The sequence below is a fragment of the Cottoperca gobio genome, unplaced genomic scaffold (assembly GCF_900634415.1).
Source record: "Cottoperca gobio unplaced genomic scaffold, fCotGob3.1 fCotGob3_300arrow_ctg1, whole genome shotgun sequence".
Taxonomy (NCBI): domain Eukaryota; kingdom Metazoa; phylum Chordata; class Actinopteri; order Perciformes; family Bovichtidae; genus Cottoperca; species Cottoperca gobio.
The window spans coordinates 61,237-77,962 of NW_021166911.1; the positions used below are offsets into that span (position 1 = coordinate 61,237).

Genomic DNA, 16,726 nt, shown 5'->3' on the forward strand with positions numbered 1-16,726 from the left:
GTGGAGGTTTATCATGAATAAATGTTCCTTTTGTGTGTACAGCTTGTGTGTTTACATTAATGAATCCTTTGATATCAAATATATAAACTCTAGAATCTCAAACACACTTGAGACCCCTCCCCCTTCATCAGCTCCTCTGTGGCTCCTGCGATTCCTGTAATATATATTTGATCTACCAGCTGCTGGAGGTCAGTGTGAGGATGTGAGTGTGGAGGAGGTTCTGACTTTGGAGGCTTCTCCACGGTCCTGTAGGTGTTGAAGGCCTGCAGCTGCTGCTGGACTCCCAGCAGGGCGTTGGCGAACTTCCTGTTGTTGAGGATGATGATGGTCTGCTCGATCCACTCCAGCAGGTCTGAGGCCAGAGACTCATACTTCTCCACCATCTTCTCCGTCTCGATGGCGTTGTCCAACACCTGGACACAGAACAGAGACGTCAGTAAACATCATTAATCACATTCTGCACAGTAAATAGGGTCAATATTATAATATATATATTAATGTCAATATATTTATATACTTTATTAATCCGATTTAGCTGCTTCCAAGTTTAAAACTCACAACAAAGAAAATAAGAAATCTAAACGTACAAGTAAGAGAAGCGACCCTTTAAAGACACAGTGGCGTCTAAAGGGCTAAAATAGTGAAAAAAATTAATAAATATTTAGAATCATATTTTGTATTTATGACATTTGTCCTTCATGGATTTGTGCGTTTTCATGTGTTTAAGACGTTTCATAAGTATAAAATATAACTTTATTTATCCCAAAGGAAACATCAGATTAAAAAACAATCATAAATATAAAATGAATAAATAAAAATAAACAAAGTAAGTAAAGTAATATTGCACCTGATATGTTTCTGATGGGTAAAGCGATGGGTTAGTAACTTCTTACCTTCCCGATGCGTTTGCCCTCCACCTTCAGGGCCTTCATCTTGGAGAAGTAGTGATAGTACGTGACCACGTAGGTGATCACAGACTTCTCATCCGGATGGTCGACGCTGATGTCTGCAACAAACATCCTTATTAAACATATTGTAGCTCATTCAGCTGATTTAACAGATTTAGATGCTGGCGCAGGAAATAATGTTCTTAAGGTTTAAGGCTTACAAAATGCAGAAAGCTTTAGTGAATTATTTGGTGGTATTAATAATTATTAAGGCAAAAGAACCATTTATGTAAATCATTAGAATGGACATAACATTCTTTGTTATGGAACTATATCATTTCTTGAAATGCAAATAACAAATGTATCTACGTCTCTCCTGTCTCTACGTCTCTCCTGTCTCTACGTCTCTACTGTCTCTCCTGTCTCTACGTCTCTCCTGTCTCTACGTCTCTCCTGTCTCTACGTCTCTCCTGTCTCTACGTCTCTCCTGTCTCCTGTCTCCTGTCTCTACGTCTCTCCTGTCTTTACGTCTCTCCTGTCTCTACGTCTCTCCTGTCTTTACGTCTCTCCTGTCTCTACGTCTCTCCTGTCTCCTGTCTCTACGTCTCTCCTGTCTCTACGTCTCTCCTGTCTCTACGTCTCTCCTGTCTCCTGTCTCTACGTCTCTCCTGTCTCTACGTCTCTCCTGTCTTTACGTCTCTCCTGTCTTTACGTCTCTCCTGTCTTTACGTCTCTCCTGTCTCTACGTCTCTCCTGTCTCTACGTCTCTCCTGTCTCTACGTCTCTCCTGTCTCTAAGTCTCTCCTGTCTTTACGTCTCTCCTGTATCTACGTCTCTCCTGTCTCTACGTCTCTCCTGTCTCTACGTCTCTCCTGTATCTACGTCTCTCCTGTCTCTAAGTCTCTCCTGTCTTTACGTCTCTCCTGTCTCTACGTCTCTCCTGTCTCTACGTCTCTCCTGTCTCTACGTCTCTCCTGTATCTACGTCTCTCCTGTATCTACGTCTCTCCTGTCTCTACGTCTCTCCTGTCTCTACGTCTCTCCTGTATCTACGTCTCTCCTGTATCTACGTCTCTCCTGTATCTACGTCTCTCCTGTCTCTACGTCTCTCCTGTCTCTACGTCTCTCCTGTATCTACGTCTCTCCTGTATCTACGTCTCTCCTGTATCTACGTCTCTCCTGTCTCTAAGTCTCTCCTGTCTTTACGTCTCTCCTGTATCTACGTCTCTCCTGTCTCTACGTCTCTCCTGTCTCTACGTCTCTCCTGTATCTACGTCTCTAAGTCTCTCCTGTCTCTAAGTCTCTCCTGTCTTTACGTCTCTCCAGTATCTACGTCTCTCCTGTCTTTACGTCTCTCCTGTCTCTACGTCTCTCCTGTCTCTACGTCTCACCTGTCTCTACGTCTCTCCTGTCTTTACGTCTCTCCTGTCTCTACGTCTCTCCTGTCTCTACGTCTCTCCTGTCTTTACGTCTCTCCTGTATCTACGTCTCTCCTGTCTCCTGTCTCTACGTCTCTCCTGTATCTACGTCTCTCCTGTCTCTACGTCTCTCCTGTCTCTACGTCTCTCCTGTCTCCTGTCTTTACGTCTCTCCTGTATCTACGTCTCTCCTGTCTTTACGTCTCTCCTGTCTCTACGTCTCTCCTGTCTCCTGTCTTTACGTCTCTCCAGTATCTACGTCTCTCCTGTCTTTACGTCTCTCCTGTCTCTACGTCTCTCCTGTCTCTACGTCTCACCTGTCTCTACGTCTCTCCTGTCTTTACGTCTCTCCTGTCTCTACGTCTCTCCTGTCTCTACGTCTCTCCTGTCTTTACGTCTCTCCTGTATCTACGTCTCTCCTGTCTCCTGTCTCTACGTCTCTCCTGTATCTACGTCTCTCCTGTCTCTACGTCTCTCCTGTCTCTACGTCTCTCCTGTCTCCTGTCTTACGTCTCTCCTGTATCTACGTCTCCTGTCTTTACGTCTCTCCTGTATCTACGTCTCTCCTGTCTCTACGTCTCTCCTGTATCTACGTCTCTCCTGTCTCTAAGTCTCTCCTGTCTCTACGTCTCTCCTGTCTCTAAGTCTCTCCTGTCTTACGTCTCTCCTGTCTCTACGTCTCTCCTGTATCTACGTCTCTCCTGTCTCTAAGTCTCTCCTGTCTTTACGTCTCTCCTGTCTCTACGTCTCTCCTGTCTCTACGTCTCTCCTGTCTCTACGTCTCTCCTGTATCTACGTCTCTCCTGTATCTACGTCTCTCCTGTCTCTACGTCTCTCCTGTATCTACGTCTCTCCTGTCTCTACGTCTCTCCTGTCTCTACGTCTCTCCTGTATCTACGTCTCTCCTGTCTCTACGTCTCTCCTGTATCTACGTCTCTCCTGTATCTACGTCTCTCCTGTATCTACGTCTCTCCTGTCTCTAAGTCTCTCCTGTCTCTAAGTCTCTCCTGTCTCTAAGTCTCTCCTGTCTTTACGTCTCTCCTGTATCTACGTCTCTCCTGTCTCTACGTCTCTACGTCTCTCCTGTCTCTACGTCTCTCCTGTATCTACGTCTCTCCTGTATCTACGTCTCTCCTGTCTCTAAGTCTCTCCTGTCTCTAAGTCTCTCCTGTCTTTACGTCTCTCCTGTATCTACGTCTCTCCTGTCTTTACGTCTCTCCTGTCTCTACGTCTCTCCTGTCTCTACGTCTCTCCTGTCTTTACGTCTCTCCTGTCTCTACGTCTCTCCTGTCTCTACGTCTCTCCTGTCTTTACGTCTCTCCTGTATCTACGTCTCTCCTGTCTCCTGTCTCTACGTCTTCCTGTATCTACGTCTCTCCTGTCTCTACGTCTCTCCTGTCTCCTGTCTCTACTGTCTCTACGTCTCTCCTGTCTCTACGTCTCTCCTGTCTCTACGTCTCTCCTGTCTCTACGTCTCTCCTGTCTCCTGTCTCCTGTCTCCTGTCTCTACGTCTCTCCTGTCTTTACGTCTCTCCTGTCTCTACGTCTCTCCTGTCTTTACGTCTCTCCTGTCTCTACGTCTCTCCTGTCTCTACGTCTCTCCTGTCTCTACGTCTCTCCTGTCTCTACGTCTCTCCTGTCTCCTGTCTCTACGTCTCTCCTGTATCTACGTCTCTCCTGTCTTTACGTCTCTCCTGTCTTTACGTCTCTCCTGTCTCTACGTCTCTCCTGTCTCTACGTCTCTCCTGTCTCTACGTCTCTCCTGTCTCTAAGTCTCTCCTGTCTTTACGTCTCTCCTGTATCTACGTCTCTCCTGTCTCTACGTCTCTCCTGTCTCTACGTCTCTCCTGTATCTACGTCTCTCCTGTCTCTAAGTCTCTCCTGTCTTTACGTCTCTCCTGTCTCTACGTCTCTCCTGTCTCTACGTCTCTCCTGTCTCTACGTCTCTCCTGTATCTACGTCTCTCCTGTATCTACGTCTCTCCTGTCTCTACGTCTCTCCTGTATCTACGTCTCTCCTGTCTCTACGTCTCTCCTGTCTCTACGTCTCTCCTGTATCTACGTCTCTCCTGTATCTACGTCTCTCCTGTATCTACGTCTCTCCTGTCTCTAAGTCTCTCCTGTCTCTAAGTCTCTCCTGTCTTTACGTCTCTCCTGTATCTACGTCTCTCCTGTCTCTACGTCTCTCCTGTCTCTACGTCTCTCCTGTATCTACGTCTCTCCTGTCTCTAAGTCTCTCCTGTCTCTAAGTCTCTCCTGTCTTTACGTCTCTCCAGTATCTACGTCTCTCCTGTCTTTACGTCTCTCCTGTCTCTACGTCTCTCCTGTCTCTACGTCTCACCTGTCTCTACGTCTCTCCTGTCTTTACGTCTCTCCTGTCTCTACGTCTCTCCTGTCTCTACGTCTCTCCTGTCTTTACGTCTCTCCTGTATCTACGTCTCTCCTGTCTCCTGTCTCTACGTCTCTCCTGTATCTACGTCTCTCCTGTCTCTACGTCTCTCCTGTCTCTACGTCTCTCCTGTCTCCTGTCTTTACGTCTCTCCTGTATCTACGTCTCTCCTGTCTTTACGTCTCTCCTGTATCTACGTCTCTCCTGTCTCTACGTCTCTCCTGTCTCTACGTCTCTCCTGTCTCTAAGTCTCTCCTGTCTTTACGTCTCTCCTGTATCTACGTCTCTCCTGTCTCTACGTCTCTCCTGTCTCTACGTCTCTCCTGTATCTACGTCTCTCCTGTCTCTAAGTCTCTCCTGTCTTTACGTCTCTCCTGTCTCTACGTCTCTCCTGTCTCTACGTCTCTCCTGTCTCTACGTCTCTCCTGTATCTACGTCTCTCCTGTATCTACGTCTCTCCTGTCTCTACGTCTCTCCTGTATCTACGTCTCTCCTGTCTCTACGTCTCTCCTGTCTCTACGTCTCTCCTGTATCTACGTCTCTCCTGTATCTACGTCTCTCCTGTCTACGTCTCTCTGTCTCTAAGTCTCTCCTGTCTCTAAGTCTCTCCTGTCTTTACGTCTCTCCTGTATCTACGTCTCTCCTGTCTTTACGTCTCTCCTGTCTCTACGTCTCTCCTGTCTCTACGTCTCTCCTGTCTTTACGTCTCTCCTGTCTCTACGTCTCTCCTGTCTCTACGTCTCTCCTGTCTTTACGTCTCTCCTGTATCTACGTCTCTCCTGTCTCCTGTCTCTACGTCTTTCCTGTATCTACGTCTCTCCTGTCTCTACGTCTCTCCTGTCTCCTGTCTCTACTGTCTCTACGTCTCTCCTGTCTCTACGTCTCTCCTGTCTCTACGTCTCTCCTGTCTCTACGTCTCTCCTGTCTCCTGTCTCCTGTCTCTACGTCTCTCCTGTCTTTACGTCTCTCCTGTCTCTACGTCTCTCCTGTCTTTACGTCTCTCCTGTCTCTACGTCTCTCCTGTCTCTACGTCTCTCCTGTCTCTACGTCTCTCCTGTCTCTACGTCTCTCCTGTCTCCTGTCTCTACGTCTCTCCTGTATCTACGTCTCTCCTGTCTTTACGTCTCTCCTGTCTTTACGTCTCTCCTGTCTCTACGTCTCTCCTGTCTCTACGTCTCTCCTGTCTCTACGTCTCTCCTGTCTCTAAGTCTCTCCTGTCTTTACGTCTCTCCTGTATCTACGTCTCTCCTGTCTCTACGTCTCTCCTGTCTCTACGTCTCTCCTGTATCTACGTCTCTCCTGTCTCTAAGTCTCTCCTGTCTTTACGTCTCTCCTGTCTCTACGTCTCTCCTGTCTCTACGTCTCTCCTGTCTCTACGTCTCTCCTGTATCTACGTCTCTCCTGTATCTACGTCTCTCCTGTCTCTACGTCTCTCCTGTATCTACGTCTCTCCTGTCTCTACGTCTCTCCTGTCTCTACGTCTCTCCTGTATCTACGTCTCTCCTGTATCTACGTCTCTCCTGTATCTACGTCTCTCCTGTCTCTAAGTCTCTCCTGTCTCTAAGTCTCTCCTGTCTTTACGTCTCTCCTGTATCTACGTCTCTCCTGTCTCTACGTCTCTCCTGTCTCTACGTCTCTCCTGTATCTACGTCTCTCCTGTCTCTAAGTCTCTCCTGTCTCTAAGTCTCTCCTGTCTTTACGTCTCTCCAGTATCTACGTCTCTCCTGTCTTTACGTCTCTCCTGTCTCTACGTCTCTCCTGTCTCTACGTCTCACCTGTCTCTACGTCTCTCCTGTCTTTACGTCTCTCCTGTCTCTACGTCTCTCCTGTCTCTACGTCTCTCCTGTCTTTACGTCTCTCCTGTATCTACGTCTCTCCTGTCTCCTGTCTCTACGTCTCTCCTGTATCTACGTCTCTCCTGTCTCTACGTCTCTCCTGTCTCTACGTCTCTCCTGTCTCCTGTCTTTACGTCTCTCCTGTATCTACGTCTCTCCTGTCTTTACGTCTCTCCTGTATCTACGTCTCTCCTGTCTCTACGTCTCTCCTGTCTCTACGTCTCTCCTGTCTCTAAGTCTCTCCTGTCTTTACGTCTCTCCTGTATCTACGTCTCTCCTGTCTCTACGTCTCTCCTGTCTCTACGTCTCTCCTGTATCTACGTCTCTCCTGTCTCTAAGTCTCTCCTGTCTTTACGTCTCTCCTGTCTCTACGTCTCTCCTGTCTCTACGTCTCTCCTGTCTCTACGTCTCTCCTGTATCTACGTCTCTCCTGTATCTACGTCTCTCCTGTCTCTACGTCTCTCCTGTATCTACGTCTCTCCTGTCTCTACGTCTCTCCTGTCTCTACGTCTCTCCTGTCTCTACGTCTCTCCTGTCTCTACGTCTCTCCTGTCTCTACGTCTCTCCTGTATCTACGTCTCTCCTGTATCTACGTCTCTCCTGTCTCTAAGTCTCTCCTGTCTCTAAGTCTCTCCTGTCTTTACGTCTCTCCTGTATCTACGTCTCTCCTGTCTTTACGTCTCTCCTGTCTCTACGTCTCTCCTGTCTCTACGTCTCTCCTGTCTTTACGTCTCTCCTGTCTCTACGTCTCTCCTGTCTCTACGTCTCTCCTGTCTTTACGTCTCTCCTGTATCTACGTCTCTCCTGTCTCCTGTCTCTACGTCTCTCCTGTATCTACGTCTCTCCTGTCTCTACGTCTCTCCTGTCTCTACGTCTCTCCTGTCTCCTGTCTTTACGTCTCTCCTGTATCTACGTCTCTCCTGTCTTTACGTCTCTCCTGTATCTACGTCTCTCCTGTCTTTACGTCTCTCCTGTATCTACGTCTCTCCTGTCTCTACGTCTCTCCTGTATCTACGTCTCTCCTGTATCTACGTCTCTCCCGTCTCTACGTCTCTCCTGTATCTACGTCTCTCCCGTCTCTACGTCTCTCCTGTATCTACGTCTCTCCTGTATCTACGTCTCTCTCTCCTGTCTCTACGTCTCTCCTGTCTCTACGTCTCTCCTGTCTTTACGTCTCTCCTGTCTTTACGTCTCTCCTGTCTTTACGTCTCTCCTGTATCTACGTCTCTCCTGTCTTTACGTCTCTCCTGTCTCTACGTCTCTCCTGTCTCTACGTCTCTCCTGTCTCTACGTCTCTCCTGTATCTACGTCTCTCCTGTCTCTACGTCTCTCCTGTATCTACGTCTCTCCTGTCTCTACGTCTCTCCTGTATCTACGTCTCTCCTGTATCTACGTCTCTCCTGTCTTTACGTCTCTCCTGTATCTACGTCTCTCCTGTCTCTACGTCTCTCCTGTATCTACGTCTCTCCTGTATCTACGTCTCTCCTGTCTCTACGTCTCTCCTGTCTCTACGTCTCTCCTGTCTCTTACGTCTCTCCTGTATCTACGTCTCTCCTGTCTCTACGTCTCTCCTGTATCTACGTCTCTCCTGTATCTACGTCTCTCCTGTATCTACGTCTCTCCTGTCTCTACGTCTCTCCTGTATCTACGTCTCTCCTGTATCTACGTCTCTCCTGTCTTTACGTCTCTCCTGTATCTACTCTACGTCTCTCCTGTATCTACGTCTCTCCTGTATCTACGTCTCTCCTGTCTTTACGTCTCTCCTGTCTCTACGTCTCTCCTGTATCTACGTCTCTCCTGTCTTTACGTCTCTCCTGTCTTTACGTCTCTCCTGTATCTACGTCTCTCCTGTATCTACGTCTCTCCTGTCTCTACGTCTCTCCTGTATCTACGTCTCTCCTGTATCTACGTCTCTCCTGTCTTTACGTCTCTCCTGTATCTACGTCTCTCCTGTCTCTACGTCTCTCCTGTATCTACGTCTCTCCTGTCTCTACGTCTCTCCTGTATCTACGTCTCTCCTGTCTTTACGTCTCTCCTGTCTCTACGTCTCTCCTGTCTCTACGTCTCTCCTGTCTCTACGTCTCTCCCGTATCTACGTCTCTCCCGTCTCTACGTCTCTCCCGTATCTACGTCTCTCCCGTATCTACGTCTCTCCCGTCTCTACGTCTCTCCGTCTCGTCTCTACGTCTCTACGTCTCTCCCGTATCTACGTCTCTCCCGTCTTTACGTCTCTCCCTGTCTTTACGTCTCTCCTGTATCTACGTCTCTCCTGTCTTTACGTCTCTCCTGTATCTACGTCTCTCCCTGTCTCTACGTCTCTCCTGTATCTACGTCTCTCCTGTCTCTAAGTCTCTCCTGTCTTTACGTCTCTCCTGTCTCTACGTCTCTCCTGTCTCTACGTCTCTCCTGTCTCTACGTCTCTCCTGTATCTACGTCTCTCCTGTATCTACGTCTCTCCTGTCTCTACGTCTCTCCTGTATCTACGTCTCTCCTGTCTCTACGTCTCTCCTGTCTCTACGTCTCTCCTGTCTCTACGTCTCTCCTGTCTCTACGTCTCTCCTGTCTCTACGTCTCTCCTGTATCTACGTCTCTCCTGTCTCTAAGTCTCTCCTGTCTCTAAGTCTCTCCTGTCTTTACGTCTCTCCTGTATCTACGTCTCTCCTGTCTTTACGTCTCTCCTGTCTCTACGTCTCTCCTGTCTCTACGTCTCTCCTGTCTTTACGTCTCTCCTGTCTCTACGTCTCTCCTGTCTCTACGTCTCTCCTGTCTTTACGTCTCTCCTGTATCTACGTCTCTCCTGTCTCCTGTCTCTACGTCTCTCCTGTATCTACGTCTCTCCTGTCTCTACGTCTCTCCTGTCTCTACGTCTCTCCTGTCTCCTGTCTTTACGTCTCTCCTGTATCTACGTCTCTCCTGTCTTTACGTCTCTCCTGTATCTACGTCTCTCCTGTCTTTACGTCTCTCCTGTATCTACGTCTCTCCTGTCTCTACGTCTCTCCTGTATCTACGTCTCTCCTGTATCTACGTCTCTCCCGTCTCTACGTCTCTCCTGTATCTACGTCTCTCCCGTCTCTACGTCTCTCCTGTATCTACGTCTCTCCTGTATCTACGTCTCTCCTGTCTCCTGTCTCTACGTCTCTCCTGTCTCTACGTCTCTCCTGTCTCTACGTCTCTCCTGTCTCTACGTCTCTCCTGTCTCTACGTCTCTCCTGTCTCTACGTCTCTCCTGTATCTACGTCTCTCCTGTCTCTAAGTCTCTCCTGTCTCTAAGTCTCTCCTGTCTTTACGTCTCTCCTGTATCTACGTCTCTCCTGTCTTTACGTCTCTCCTGTCTCTACGTCTCTCCTGTCTCTACGTCTCTCCTGTCTTTACGTCTCTCCTGTCTCTACGTCTCTCCTGTCTCTACGTCTCTCCTGTCTTTACGTCTCTCCTGTATCTACGTCTCTCCTGTCTCCTGTCTCTACGTCTCTCCTGTATCTACGTCTCTCCTGTCTCTACGTCTCTCCTGTCTCTACGTCTCTCCTGTCTCCTGTCTTTACGTCTCTCCTGTATCTACGTCTCTCCTGTCTTTACGTCTCTCCTGTATCTACGTCTCTCCTGTCTTTACGTCTCTCCTGTATCTACGTCTCTCCTGTCTCTACGTCTCTCCTGTATCTACGTCTCTCCTGTATCTACGTCTCTCCCGTCTCTACGTCTCTCCTGTATCTACGTCTCTCCCGTCTCTACGTCTCTCCTGTATCTACGTCTCTCCTGTATCTACGTCTCTCCTGTCTCCTGTCTCTACGTCTCTCCTGTCTCTACGTCTCTCCTGTCTTTACGTCTCTCCTGTCTTTACGTCTCTCCTGTCTTTACGTCTCTCCTGTATCTACGTCTCTCCTGTCTTTACGTCTCTCCTGTCTCTACGTCTCTCCTGTCTCTACGTCTCTCCTGTCTCTACGTCTCTCCTGTATCTACGTCTCTCCTGTCTCTACGTCTCTCCTGTATCTACGTCTCTCCTGTCTCTACGTCTCTCCTGTATCTACGTCTCTCCTGTATCTACGTCTCTCCTGTCTTTACGTCTCTCCTGTATCTACGTCTCTCCTGTCTCTACGTCTCTCCTGTATCTACGTCTCTCCTGTATCTACGTCTCTCCTGTCTCTACGTCTCTCCTGTCTCTACGTCTCTCCTGTCTTTACGTCTCTCCTGTATCTACGTCTCTCCTGTCTCTACGTCTCTCCTGTATCTACGTCTCTCCTGTATCTACGTCTCTCCTGTATCTACGTCTCTCCTGTCTCTACGTCTCTCCTGTATCTACGTCTCTCCTGTATCTACGTCTCTCCTGTCTTTACGTCTCTCCTGTATCTACGTCTCTCCTGTCTCTACGTCTCTCCTGTATCTACGTCTCTCCTGTATCTACGTCTCTCCTGTCTTTACGTCTCTCCTGTCTCTACGTCTCTCCTGTATCTACGTCTCTCCTGTCTTTACGTCTCTCCTGTCTTTACGTCTCTCCTGTATCTACGTCTCTCCTGTATCTACGTCTCTCCTGTCTTTACGTCTCTCCTGTATCTACGTCTCTCCTGTCTCTACGTCTCTCCTGTATCTACGTCTCTCCTGTCTCTACGTCTCTCCTGTATCTACGTCTCTCCTGTCTTTACGTCTCTCCTGTCTCTACGTCTCTCCTGTCTCTACGTCTCTCCTGTCTCTACGTCTCTCCCGTATCTACGTCTCTCCCGTCTCTACGTCTCTCCCGTATCTACGTCTCTCCCGTATCTACGTCTCTCCCGTCTCTACGTCTCTCCCGTCTCTACGTCTCTCCCGTATCTACGTCTCTCCCGTCTTTACGTCTCTCCTGTCTTTACGTCTCTCCTGTCTCTACGTCTCTCCTGTCTCTACTGTCTCTACGTCTCTCCTGTCTCTAAGTCTCTCCTGTCTCTAAGTCTCTCCTGTCTCTAAGTCTCCCCGTCTCTCTGTCTCTACGTCTCTCCTGTCTCCCCGTCTCTACGTCTCTCCTGTCTCTACGTCTCTCCTGTCTCTAAGTCTCTCCTGTCTCTAAGTCTCCCCGTCTCTCTGTCTCTACGTCTCTCCTGTCTCTCCTGTCTCCCCGTCTCCCCGTCTCTACGTCTCTCCCGTCTCTACGTCTCTCCTGTCTCTACGTCTCTCCGTCTCTCCTGTCTCCCCGTCTCTCTGTCTCTACGTCTCTCCTGTCTCTCCTGTCTCCCCGTCTCCCCGTCTCTACGTCTCTCCCGTCTCTACGTCTCTCCTGTCTCTACGTCTCTCCGTCTCTCCTGTCTCCCCGTCTCTCTGTCTCTACGTCTCTCCTGTCTCTCCTGTCTCCCCGTCTCCCCGTCTCTACGTCTCTCCCGTCTCTACGTCTCTCCCGTCTCTACGTCTCTCCTGTCTCTACGTCTCTCCGTCTCTCCTGTCTCCCCGTCTCTCTGTCTCTCTGTCTCTACGTCTCTCCTGTCTCTACGTCTCTCCTGTCTCTACGTCTCTATGTCTCTCCTGTCTCTACGTCTCTCCCGTCTCTACGTCTCTCTGTCTCTACGTCTCTCCCGTCTCTACGTCTCTACGTCTCTCCCGTCTCTAAGTCTCTCCTGTCTCCCCGTCTCTCCTGTCTCTAAGTCTCTCCTGTCTCCCCGTCTCTCCCGTCTCTACGTCTCTACGTCTCTCTATGTCTCTCACCCTCGGGGTCGAGCAGCTTGGTGAGGCCCAGGTGTTGCTCCGCCAGGTTGAACGCGTTCTGCAGGTTGTGGTGAGCGTTGGACTTCTTCAGTTTGTCAAAGTCGATCAGATCGGGCCTGAAAATAAGAAACAACTTTATTTAAACAAATGTCAACACAGCTGGACAAGGTTTCAAGTTTGAGATTATTATTTAAAGATTTACCAAACAAAGCTGCAGAGCACACAGCCAACTCATTTAATTATTTCTCATAGTAAGAATAACACACAGTCAAAACATAATGTTCACAGAACAAGCTTGTGAACATTATTTACATATTTTCTTTAAATAGTAACATTTATTGAGTGATTTCTTTTACCAGACTCCATTGACAAAAACAGTAATTTTACCTCCCAGAACTCAGGAGCAGTTAGTTAGTTTGTGTTACACACACACTATGTGTGTAGCAACACCATCATGCAGAGACCTACGTCAGGTCATGTGGCAAAACATATTTAACGGTTTGGCAAAATGGCATTTTGACACTAAAACATACGTACTTCGTCCAAAATTAAAATATTTGGAAAACCTAAAACCTAATAATAATAATAATGGAGCCGCCCTTTAAATCATTGCGTCAGGATGCTAGCTGCCTTCAGATAGTGAGGATGTCACCTGTGTTTGTGGATGAGGGCGTTGAAGGCCAACCCGTCTCTCCAGCTGGTGCTGAAGTTGCGGATGTTCACGTTGGAATACCTGAAGAAACACAAGACACGTTTCAGAGACGCTTTAAATTAGAATTTCCTGAACAACAGTAATGAATGCAAATATAATTTTTCATGTGACGCGATTACAAACAAAGTGAATGCAAAGACTTGAATTACGCAACAAGAATTCACGAAAATACTCAGAAACTTTAGAAACGATATCGTAGCGTCCTTCTACAGTGTGTAGATGTGTGTGTAGATATGTGTGTGTAGATGTGTGTGTAGATATGTGTGTGTAGATGTGTGTGTAGATATGTGTGTGTAGATGTGTGTGTAGATATGTGTGTGTAGATGTGTGTGTAGATATGTGTGTAGAAACGTGTTTATGCTTCATCAGCTACAGTTAGCTTAGCGCTGATCTACCAAACTCCATTCAGAAAACAAGCATTTTAAGAGTTGTTCGCTTGTCGTCTTGCAGACCTGACAGCAGGAGCTCAGACTTTATATAGATCTGCATCCTGAGTTATTTCTGCTTCCTGTTGATCCTTTGTTGTGATTAACTCACAGAAAATATCTTTATTTTGGTTCATACTTCTGTAGTAAACCGGAGGAAACATTTACATATAATCTGTATTCTACAGAGCGATAATAGTAATGAATAGTAGTAGTATATTGTACAAGTATAAATGTAGTATATTATATAAATATATTATATTAAGTATAAATATATATTATATAATAGTTCCATTCTCACCCGGCTGTCTTCATCTGACACCAGAGCAGCAGAGCGTCTTTAGCAGATCTCTTCTCTTTGTTGTCTTCAGTCTCCACACTGATGTCCTGGATCTGAAGACACACAGACACACCTCCACCTTTATCATGTTCACCTCCACCTTCATCATGTTCACCTCCACCTGTCTCATGTTTCCTAACCTCCACCTGTCTCATGTTTCCTAACCTCCACCTGTCTCATGTTTCCTAACCTCCACCTGTCTCATGTTTACTAACCTCCACCTGTCTCATGTTTCCTAACCTCCACCTGTCTCATGTTTACTAACCTCCACCTGTCTCATGTTTCCTAACCTCCACCTGTCTCATGTTTACTAACCTCCACCTTTATCATGTTCACCTCCACCTTCATCATGTTCACCTCCACCTGTCTCATGTTCCCTAACCTCCACCTGTCTCATGTTTACTAACCTCCACCTGTCTCATGTTTACTAACCTCCACCTTTATCATCTTCACCTCCACCTTCATCATGTTCACCTTCATCATGTTCACCTCCACCTGTCTCATGTTCCCTAACCTCCACCTGTCTCATGTTTACTAACCTCCACCTGTCTCATGTTTACTAACCTCCACCTTTATCATCTTCACCTCCACCTTCATCATGTTCACCTCCACCTCTCATGTTTCCTAACCTCCACCTGTCTCATGTTTACTAACCTCCACCTTTATCATGTTCACCTCCACCTTCATCATGTTTCCTAACCTCCACCTGTCTCATGTTTCCTAACCTCCACCTGTCTCATGTTTACTAACCTCCACCTGTCTCATGTTTCCTAACCTCCACCTTTATCATGTTCACCTCCACCTTCATCATGTTCACCTCCACCTTCATCATGTTCACCTTTACCTGTCTCATGTTTCCTAACCTCCACCTGTCTCATGTTTCCTAACCTCCACCTGTCTCATGTTTACTAACCTCCACCTGTCTCATGTTTACTAACCTCCACCTTTATCATGTTCACCTTCATCATGTTCACCTCCACCTGTCTCATGTTTCCTAACCTCCACCTGTCTCATGTTTCCTAACCTCCACCTGTCTCATGTTTACTAACCTCCACCAGTCTCATGTTTACTAACCTCCACCTGTCTCATGTTTCCTATCCTCCACCTGTCTCATGTTTCCTAACCTCCACCTGTCTCATGTTTACTAACCTCCACCTTTATCATGTTCACCTCCACCTTCATCATGTTCACCTCCACCTTCATCATGTTTCCTAACCTCCACCTGTCTCATGTTTTCTAACCTCCACCTGTTTCATGTTTACTAACCTCCACCTGTCTCATGTTTTCTAACCTCCACCTGTCTCATGTTTACTAACCTCCACCTGTCTCATGTTTTCTAACCTCCACCTGTCTCATGTTTACTAACCTCCACCTCCACCTGTCTCATGTTTACTAACCTCCACCTTTATCATGTTCACCTCCACCATGTTCACCTCCACCTGTCTCATGTTTCCTAATCTCCACCTGTCTCATGTTTTCTAACCTCCACCTGTCTCATGTTTCCTAACCTCCACCTGTCTCATATTTACTAACCTCCACCTTTATCATGTTCACCTCCACCTGTCTCATGTTTCCTAACCTCCACCTGTCTCATGTTTACTAACCTCCACCTGTCTCATGTTTACTAACCTCCACCTTTATCATGTTCACCTCCCACCTTTATCATGTTCACCTCCACCTTTATCATGTTCACCTCCACCTTTATCATGTTCACCTCCACCTTCATCATGTTCACCTCCACCTTCATCATGTTCACCTCCACCTGTCTCATGTTTCCTAACCTCCACCTGACTCATGTTTCCTAACCTCCACCTGACTCATGTTTCCTAACCTCCACCTGACTCATGTTTACTAACCTCCACCTCTCATGTTTTCTAACCTCCACCTGAGTACTTCCTGTTTGTCTGAGTGCCGTGTTACCTGGAAGCGGAGGATGATGGTCCAGATGAGGCCGAGCGTCAGGCGGTGGTTTCCGTCCACGATGTCGTGCGAGCCCATGTTCTCCAGGTGAACACGCTGCTCCTTCAGGAACTGCAGAGCTTTGTCCACATTCTCCAGACAGTGGATACGCATCCGGCCTTTAGTGGGCTTCGGCTACAACACAAGGATTTTGAGTTCAGTTGTCTTTGTCTCTCAGTAAAAAAAAATGAAAGGCTCTGATAACCACGGAGAAGATCGTGTATCAGGTGAGCGAGGACGCAGGAAACACAATGGTCAACAGCCAGTCTGCCTATCATTCAGGTCTGAAACATGCAGCGCATCCCGGATAAAACAGTTAAACTGAAACATTTATCTGTACAACAAAAAATAATGTCAGCAGCTAAATCAAGTTTCATCTCACATTCCTGAAGTTTTAATTTGAAATTCCCTCGTATTGTTAAACGTTTCCTGGAGGGAGTTCCAATATATTACACTTGTTAGTCTGTATAACAGTTATGACACTTTGTTAGTTGGTTAAAGTATGACACTGTGTTTAGTCTGTATAAAGTTATTGGACACTTTGTTAGTCTGGTATAATGTATGACACTTTGTTAGTTGTATAAAGTTATGACACTTGTTAGTATGAGTATTAAAGTTATGGACACTTGTAGTCTGGTATAAAGTTATGACACTTTGTTAGTCTGGTTTTTTTTGGTACCCTTTCTTTTTTTTTTTTTTTTTTGCCTTTGCGGCTTATAAAAAAAAAGTTATGACACTTTGTTAGTTGGTATAATGTGATGACACTTCGTTAGTCTGGTATAAAGTTATGACACTTGTAGGCTGGTTAAAGTTCATGACACTTTGTAGTCTGGTATAAAGTTATGACACTTGGTTAGTTGCGTATAAAGTTAGGACACTTTTTAGTCTGGTATAAAGTATGACACTTTGTTAGTCTGTATAAAGGTTGAAATTTGTTGTCTGGTATAAAGTTATGACACTTTGTTAGTCTGGTATAAGTTATGACACTTGTTAGTCTGGTATAATGTTATGGACACTTTGTTCGTCGGAAGTATAAAGTAGACACTTGTTAGTCTGGCTATAAAGGATGACACGTGTTAGTCTGCGTATAAAGTTAGGACAC

At 46.9% G+C, this 16,726-nt stretch overlaps 1 protein-coding gene across 1 annotated transcript in view; it reads right to left on the reverse strand.

The window, feature by feature from the left end:
• Nucleotides 1-15,754, reverse strand: part of LOC115005422 (spectrin beta chain, non-erythrocytic 1-like) — a 33,378-nt gene extending 17,624 nt beyond the window's left edge. The window contains exons 1-6 of the mRNA XM_029427221.1: nucleotides 15,586-15,754; nucleotides 13,627-13,718; nucleotides 12,841-12,921; nucleotides 12,189-12,304; nucleotides 894-1,006; nucleotides 226-413 (exon numbers count right to left, since the gene is read on the reverse strand). Coding sequence (XP_029283081.1) covers nucleotides 226-413; nucleotides 894-1,006; nucleotides 12,189-12,304; nucleotides 12,841-12,921; nucleotides 13,627-13,718; nucleotides 15,586-15,738 — 743 coding nt within the window. The 5' untranslated portion in view covers nucleotides 15,739-15,754. The remainder of the gene's footprint in view (nucleotides 1-225; nucleotides 414-893; nucleotides 1,007-12,188; nucleotides 12,305-12,840; nucleotides 12,922-13,626; nucleotides 13,719-15,585) is intronic.
• Nucleotides 15,755-16,726: the final 972 nt, after the last annotated feature.